Below are 9284 nucleotides of genomic sequence, written 5' to 3'. Positions count from 1 at the left end.
AGGAACTGGTAATGTTCATCCTAGTGAGAGGCAATGGCAGCTGGAAATGCCTTGGGGTTAAAGCGCATGAATAATTCAGCAGGGCTTGCACTTACTGCCCTCTTAACTGGCCCTGGAAATGGCAAATCAGAGTTATGTCAATTAGATCCCATAGAGGAGATGTTGCTGAATGTTGCTGTCCATATGAAAGATGCAAAGCCCACTGTTCCTAACCCTTATGTGTCATTTCTGAGAAGAGTGCCTTCACTTTTTTTACATACATCTTTTAAAAACAAAGTTCTTGGGAGATTATTGAGGTTAACTAATTTAAGTACATTTCCAAGTAAGAGGGATTTTATAATTTGTCGGTTGTAAAGTGTATAATGGGAATAGTGAGTTGATTTTGCTTGCAAGTAAATTACAAAAATCTACAATGATTTGGTTCTGAAGTATTTCTTGTGGAAATTAAATTGTGATTTAGCATTTCCACTTTAAGTTCCTCTGTGCAGTGACTTCTGAGCTCACCCAGGGGCTTAATCAACCACTAGAAGCACCTTCTTCCTAGCACCTGATAGTTCATGTGCTTTTATAAAGTCACATTCTGAAAACAGCATTTTAAGGTTGCTACTTGAGTTACTAAACTTGGCCAGTAGTCAGTACTTGATTATTTTATTTTGTTAATAACGGGTTGTGTTACCTTTTTCCATTAAGGTACAATCCATTTAATGAACAAAATCATACAGATTGAAACAACAACCTCCATGTGTATATTTGGTCTTATGTAAATAAATACAAAAATTTGTATTAAAACATTATGAAGTATTGTGTTGGCTAGCACTTTATTGGTTTTCCAATTATCTGTATGTGATTGCTGTAGGATGGTTTAAATGCCTCTAAGGGATGTAATGTGCAAACTTTGATGAATTCTGCGCTTCAATAGTGGGATTGTATGTTCCCTCTGTTGTACTCCACATGATCCTCTCCATGGAGAGGAAGTGTGCTAGTTTACTAAAGCCTCCTTGGCAGTGCAAGTGTGGACTGGTCATTGCAGTGCTCAAGTTCCCATGTGAGGGAAGATCTTCTTGGAAGATTTATGGGTTTCCAAGTCTTTTTGTAGTTTCCTATCTTTGGACTACCATCATCTCACTTAATATTTCATGTACGCGCAAGCAGGGAAAATTAAATCTTTACATCCAGTAGCAAGAGACTGGAAAGCAAAGTTGATGCTAAATGGTATTTAAAGCTGTACATATTGTGAAGAATCTTAAACAGTTATTTTGTAAATAGAGATGGTTATTCTGCCTGTAGGATAAGTATTTGCTTCTCAAGTGTGTGTATGTGTGTGATTTGACTTCAGGAAGTTGTATAATCAGCAACCGTCCACAATAAAAACCTTCCAACAAATGTATTGCTTCATTAGTATGTGTGTATCAAATAAAGTTGTACTGAGATGAGTTTCCAATGATTTCTTGGAACAGGTAATATTGATCCAATCACACAATGCCATTGTGTTTTACAGCTATTATACGGAACATTGGGTGTGGAGATCTGAGAGCAGTTCCAACCACCACCCAACCACCATTAAAACACCCGGTTTATTAAGATCTACACATATTAAAGCTTCTTGAGCCAGATCTGAAATTTAGCCATAATCTTCATTTGCACTACTGTGTAAATGAAGTGCCGGGTGTGAGGGACGCGATCACTGCATTGTCAAAAGTAGTATCCTTCAGGTGAGATGCTAAACTGAGGTCTTGTCAGCCTGTCTAGGTTAAAAATTCCAGGTTACTATTCAAAAGAATTTTTCAGTGTACTGGCCAACAATCCCCTAAATAATAGTAGTTATTCATTCCATGACTGTTTGTGGCTTGCTACTGAGCACAAATTGGTTGTGTTTTTAGGAACAGTAGGTGATAGAACAGACCTGCTTGTTATTAGTAGTTCACGTCTGGATGCTTTGCATTTCCATACAATAAAAAATATTATTAAACCCAGCAGGAGCAAGAAGGCGAGGGCTCCAAAAAGAATGCAAAAAATGCTATGAGATGTATGGATAGATGCTCACAGCGATCACCAAAAGTGGAATATATGGTTTGTAGAATACACCTGCAAATAAAGACAAACAGGATTTGGGACCAAGGTCACATTATTTTACTTGGCACAGCACTTTGGTTGTGCCTAATATTATCTGCTCAAGTTCCTGAGAGATTCAGATCAAAAGCACCGAGAATTTAGGCATATGTTCATCATCTGACTGTGAACTTTAGCCTATCATGAGTAATGATATCAAATTGTAGAAAACCTCTCAAGGTGTGCAAATTTATAAACATTAGATACGGGTAAACTAAATCATGGGATAAAGGAAACCAATACTTTGTTCCTATTTCCATAAAGAGGATGGCGATTTAATCAAGTCATCGATTAAATTTCCATAAACAGGAAATTAAGTTGTGAAGGTTGTTAATGGATCATTAAAATATTCAAATGAATGTATTTCATACTGGAGTTGTAAGAAAACGCCAGTATGAAATACAACGTTGTAAAACATTGTAAGAAAAAATTTAAAACAAATGGAATATTTTAATGATATGTAAAAGGAAATGAAGCAAATCATATTTGCACATGACTGTATACAGTCATTGTATACAGTCATTTGTATACTACTGAAAGAGTATTATCACCATCTATTGACAAGAATGATATATTCCAGATACAAGAGGTAGAAATCATGTTAAGGATACTTAAAGACAATTTATTATATCTCCTTCTTTACCACAGAATCTATGGTGGGAAATTCCAAGATCATTATACAGTTACTTTAGGAGGGTTTTAAGCTGAGTTTATCAAGCCACATCAACTGCATATTGAGCCCGACAATGGAAATGCCTTCTGCAGCCTTGCTGTCAGAAAATCGAGAAGCCTGACCATCTTGGGATGTCAATAACAATGTTCAGTTAAGGAAATAAAGCAAGTCTCCAGCCATTTCTCCTTTACTCAGCATAGGGCATCATTCTATACCATGATAACCATATGCAGAAGAACAAGCCTTACATTGGGGCTTTGAACTCACGTCGTCTAGGTTGAGACTGAGTTGCCACCCTTTGAATGAGATGTTAACCAAGGACCTGTCTTCCTGGTCAGGTGATCATTAAAGATCCCATGGCACAATTTGAAAAGAGAAGGGAGTTTCACCTGGTGTTCTGGCAAACAATCCCTAACATCAAATGGATCATTCACTTTATGGATGTGTGTGTGACATTGCTATCCCAAAATGGGCTGCTGCATTTGCAGTCTGTATATACTTTGCAGTATATCCTGTGAAGTGCTTTGAGAATCTTTTTCATACACAGTTAGGATATGGAATGTGCTGCTGGGAGTGATAGGTGAAGCAAAATTTATATTGGCCTTCAAGAGGGAATGAGCCAGAAACCTTAAAAACATCAGCTACAGGGGTGTGGGGAAAGGACAGGTTAGTGGGACTAAAGTAACTGCTCTTTAGGGAGCTGGCATGGGCACGATGGGGCAAATGGGCTTCTTCTGTGCTATAAATGTCGAGGTTTCTATGGTTCTATGATGTTTGACCAAGATAGGAAACTCATTTATTTTTAGAAATAACATCATGGGATTTTTAACATTTACCCGAATAGGGCCAGAAATTTGTTTTAATGCCTCATTCAAAGGATAGCACTTTGAACAGTGCATTGCAGCCTGCACTGGAGTATCGCCACAGACGCCATCAGCTCAAGTCATGGGGAAGGGAAGTTGAACTCACAACCTTCTGATCCAGATATGGATTACCTTACCAATCAAGCTAATCCATATAAATAGATATTCTATTATTTCATATTCAAACTTTTATTGGTTTTATTTATTTATTTATTTATTTATTTACAATTAAAGTTGTTTACATTCATGTTTTCAAATTATCCTTTATTTTCTCATTTGCGAAGTAGGCTATACAATGTTCACCTTCCAAACAGTATGTTTCAAAGCACATTAATATCAAGCCACCACCAGAGACTCTAGCTCTAGAAGAATATGGAGTAAGATGCCAGAACCACCAGATGATTACAAGAGTGACTGATTAATATAGCTTCATCCATCTGCTCAGTGGAAATATCAAGGAATACAATATCGTAACATTTCAATTTAATATACAGTCAATTTTTTACACACTTTACAGTATATTCTGTGAAGTGCTTTAAAATGTCTCAAAGATGTGATAAGACGCTATATCAAATGCAAATTATATCAAATTATTATTATTATGACTAAATCAACAACGATAAAAATAGTGTGTAGCAGATGTCAAGCAAAATAAGCCCGTAAGTTCATTTAATATTAAGTGAAATTACACAACAATGTAGCTATCTTCACAAGATCTGATGTAGTTTGAAATGCAAAATAAGAGGTGAAAACAAAATGGAGATTCTTATCAGATGTTTATTCCATTATTTTGTTGTAAGATTATTCCCAGTTTTTCTGTTATCTGTTCAAAATAAACAAAAGATCATTACTGAGATAGTTACTGCATAGTTTATAAATTATGTTGCTTACAGTTCAAAAACAAATATAAATACTGAAGTGTTATTTAAGATGAAATTAAGGTTTTTGGATGCAACATTAGTAATGTTCAATCACTCTTATGTTTATCTCCAAAATTGGGGATATTTTCGTAACTTGTTTATAATGGATTTAATGTTCAGCATTAAGAGACAAAAAAGTATGGTGGTAAAACTCCACTGATCTTCAACAATATGCATTAAAAATAAGGAAATCCCAACACAGGTCAACCCTGTTATAAGTTCAACAACACTATTTGACCATTGGAATTTTACCTCAAAGGTTCTGTTATGTCTCAGTTGATAAATTCACTTCCTACATAGAAGCAAGCCATAGAGGGTTGATATAATTTCTGGGTGGTAGTGATTTACCTATTCTCAGAGGGAGATGGAAGGTGGGAAGGAAGGTTGAAATTGGCATTGGCTGGGGAAGTTAAAAATGCACACGTGTTTATGCTTGGTTGAGAGCAGGATTGGATTTTGCTGTGATGCTCCCCTTAGTCTCATAATCCACTTGCTCCCAGCTGTTAGGCTCACACAGAAAGAATGGCCACTGGAGCAATGCAGGAAGACAGCTGTTTTGTGTGGAATAATACCCAATAGGAGAGGGAGAAGTTAGAGGGAATTTAAAATAATTAGATAGAAAGCCAATTACAAAATAAACCCAAATAAAACAGGATCTACCAGATAATGAGACTTTCAAAGGATTCTGAAAACAAAGAACGTGCATATTTAATTTATTTATTGTGACATACCATTTTATACACCTGCAATAGGTCTTGATCCGTAAGATTCTGAGCAGAATTAAATCTTACACCAATGGTCAAAAGAACTGTAAAAAAAAAAGAATGAATGCTACCATGTTTAAATGGCACAAGCAGAGAGTGGATCCACAGTTGTCTGATCACAGGAAATCACTTGATCCAAACAAGCTGTTTCCTAAATGTAATAATAATAATCCTTGCATTTGATATAGCGCTTTTCACGTCGGGAGGACGTCCCAAAGCGCTTCACAGAACACACTGTAAAGTGAATTGACTGTATATTTGTGGGTGAACGCGGCAGCCAATTGCGCACAGCAATGTCCCACAAACAGTCGTAGATTGAAAATGACCAATTTATTATTGTTTTTGGTTTTGGAGGGATTATTATTAGGCTCTGTGTGGAGTAAGGAAACTTGCCCAAGGTTTCGCCCTCTGCCTGGAATTGAACTCAGGTCTCTCAAAGAATATATGTTGTTGATGGTGACATTGTGTAAAATACAATTGAAGCTAATGTTCAAATAAATCTGAATCAACAAATGTTAAGCACTGTACACTGAATGTTTCCTAGTTTTCAATACTATTTTCAACTTTATATTGCCATAATGATGTTTTAAGTGCTGTCTGTTCTTTTCTATCTGTTAAGGTAATTGTATACATTTGAACTATGGTAAATTTGTCAAATAATGTAACAATTGTGAACTCAACCTTTGATAGTTTGTATCGTAAGTTATTGCTTGACAAAAATCAGGTGTTTGTCTTCAGTTTCCTATCACAATTTTGGGGAAAAATAAATTGCAGAATTGAAAAAATTGCAGAATTGAAGTAATTTGTACCTCCTGATGGTGATGTTGTTTTAGGTGTAGTTGAAGCTGAAACACAAAACAAATCTGAATTATGAAATATACAAGCACATTCCTATTGTACGATCAATTTCTGTTAAATTTTACAATTCAATAAATATGTTTTAAAATGAGGTTCATCGCACCGGTTGAGAGAGGAGCAAGAGTTGGGGATGTTTCTACAATGGACAAAAACATAGGAAAACTTTTTAACCATTGTAAAACCACCACGACCAGCAACTTGCATTTATTTAGCTCCCTCCCATACCAGTCGGCATCCCAGAGCACAGAGTGCAGAACCACAGTGGTTCAAAAAAAATGTTTCTTATTGACTGTGAAGTCTCTTCAGAGACGATCCAATAGAGGTGTATACAATTTTAAACGGGATTGAAACAATAAATCCAGATCAATACTTCAGGATGTATCAAGACAGTAGAATAAGAGGGGACATATGTTAAAAGTTGTAAAGTGCAATTTCACGACAGATACCAACAAGGTTTTCTTTACAATGATTCTCAATCTATGACTGGAACAGGTTGCCAAGAAAGATGCTGGAGACCAGGATACTAGAATCATTTAAGAAGCAGCTTGATGCAATGAGGAGAGGACAGTAGGGTGGGTGTTCTAGAGCAATCAGTTTGGAGGGGGTAAAGGGTCTTCAGTATCAACACCAATCTTGTGAAGCAATGACAAACTTTTGAACCATTATAAACTTGGTGACTACACAATAATGACCTTCTTATTAACCAAATCAACTTTTGAGACTTTTTAGAATTTTTTACTGGACTTGATGTGCGAGATGTTCATGTCCAATTTCCATTCAAACTAAACTTTGCAGAAGTGAAACATCTTGCACCTGTTGTTGATGGTGCTGTTGTATTACGTGTAGTTGAATCTGAAATACAAAGAAATGTAAATTGTGAAAACTTAATACAACACACACATTGTACAATTGATTTCTGATAGATTTCACAGTTTCATAATTCTGTTTTAAAATGAAGTGTGTGTTACCTGTTATCAGGGATGTTGAAGGAGGAGTTGTCAATGTTTCTAAAGTGGAAAAAAGAGAAGAAAATGTTTCAATGATTATATAGTGAGTGACTAACTATCCAAAGGATTTGTATCAGATTGTTTTTATTGATCACAAATACTTAGTTTCAAGTAAGTGACTAACTATCCAATGGTTTTCAAAGAATGTCTCCCGGCAAACCCGTTTTACCATCGGTGGCCGGGCTTTCAGCCTCTCTGCCTCCACACTCTGGAACTCCATCCCACAGTCCCTTCCCCTCGCTTCCTCCCTCGCCTCCTTCAAGGCCGGTCTCAAAACGCTTCTCTTCGACCGTGCCTTTGATCTCCCTCCCACCTCTCTGCCTTCCCTCACCCCTACACCCCCCCTCCCCCATGCTCGGGCCCCGACACCAGACTGTTCAGCGCTTTGGGACGTGCTCCCGACGCGAAAGGTGCTCTATAAATGTCATTTTGTTGTTGTTGTTGTTTCAAATGTAGTTGAATCTAAAGCAAAATAGAATAGTTAGAATGATAAATTTGTGAATATATGCAACATTTGTGATCTCACTGTTTCAAAGTAGTGCCTTGTAACATTGGGTGATTAAATGAATATTTATGAACCATTTGCTATTTCTCTTAATTTTACAGAAGTCTGTAACTCTTGTTGGTGTTGCTGCTGTAGTACATAAAAGTGAATGTGACACGCAAACAAATCATAATCCTAAAAAATTTAAAGCTCAGCACATATCGATTGCTTCTGGAATTTATAGTCTCATAATTATGTTTCAAAATGCAGTGCATATTACCTGTCGACAGAGATGTTGAAGGAACAGTTGTGGATGTTGCTGAAGTGGAAAATAACAAGAAAGAGAGGAAAATGTTTGAACGATGACAAACTCAGTGTCTAACTATCCAACGGTTTGGTTTCACATACTTGACATTGACTACATTACATAATTCTTCAAAAATAGCAAATGATGTTGATTTGTAAGGTGAAATACCTGTTGTTTCTATGGTTGTGATTGGTGCTGTTGTTTCAAATGGAGTTGAATCTAAAGCAAAATACAATATTTTGAATCATAAACTTGTCAATAAATGTATCATTTGTGAATTTGTTACAAAAGTGAGGCTGTACCTGTTATTAATGGTAATGGTGTGTTAGATGTGGTTAAACCTGAAATAAAAGGATATCATGATCACGAAAATTTTGAGCACGTCACACATAGATTTGTTTTAGATTACATAGTCAATTAATCATATTTTAACATTAGGTGCATTTTACATGTGGAAAGAGTGGTTGAAGGAGATGTTCCTAAAGTGGAAAAACACAGGAAAATATTTCAATGATATAAAGTGAGTGACTAACTACCAAAGGTTTGTATCAGATTGTTTTGACTGACTACATTACATAATTCCTTAAAAATAACAAATTATGTTGATTTGTACTTTGAAACACCTGTTGTTCCTGTGGTTATGAATGATGTTGTATCAAATGTAGTTGACTCCAAAGCAAAATACAGTAGTTGGAATGATATATTTGTCAACTTATGTAAGATTTGTGCACTCACTGTTTCAAAGTAGCGCATTGTAACTTTGGATGAGTAAGTAAATATTTATGAACCGTTTGCTATTTCTCTTAATTTTACAGAAGTAAGTTTGTAATAGGTAAATGTGAATCTGATACAGAAACAAATGAGAATGATAAAACATTTCAAGCTGAACCACATGTCGCATCTTACCAGTCAATGAAGATGATGTTGTGTCTGTTGTAGTGCTAATCTCTGGGGCGCTTGTTGATGATTCTGAAGATGTTGATTCAAAAGTAGAACCTATGGTGGTAAGAGCAATATAATGCTTGACTTCAAAAGAGATACATGGATGGAGGTGAAGAGAATGATTCACTGCAATTGGTATAGAACAAAGCAATCTTTCGCACTTTTGGATCTTATGTTGTGTAATACATTCTGACCGTAACATGAGATGATTTTATCAGGCAAATTTATTCTTCCTATTCGTTTATTTAATCTAATTGCTCTGTTTGAAAATGGCATCAAACTGTACCTATTGTTGATGGTGATGATGATGATGTCTCCAATGAATTTGCTGTTGATGTTGGTGTTTCTAAATTGCAA

At 36.0% G+C, this 9284-nt stretch overlaps 1 protein-coding gene across 1 annotated transcript; it reads right to left on the bottom strand.

The window, feature by feature from the left end:
• Positions 1–3844: 3844 nt before the first annotated feature.
• On the bottom strand, positions 3845–7366 carry LOC121849902. The gene is made up of 6 exons (XM_042339239.1): positions 7355–7366; positions 7156–7249; positions 7001–7039; positions 6139–6174; positions 5297–5373; positions 3845–4468 (listed from the first exon to the last, which is right to left on the bottom strand). Exons 1-6 carry the CDS (start codon positions 7364–7366, stop codon positions 4415–4417), a joined length of 312 nt encoding a protein of 103 aa, XP_042195173.1. The 3' UTR covers positions 3845–4414.
• Positions 7367–9284: the final 1918 nt, after the last annotated feature.

This window comes from Callorhinchus milii, unplaced genomic scaffold (genome assembly GCF_018977255.1).
Source record: "Callorhinchus milii isolate IMCB2004 unplaced genomic scaffold, IMCB_Cmil_1.0 Scaffold11, whole genome shotgun sequence".
NCBI classification, from domain to species: Eukaryota; Metazoa; Chordata; class Chondrichthyes; order Chimaeriformes; family Callorhinchidae; genus Callorhinchus; species Callorhinchus milii.
Note: the sequence above shows the minus strand (reverse complement) of the source record. Positions and strands in the feature narration are given on the sequence as shown.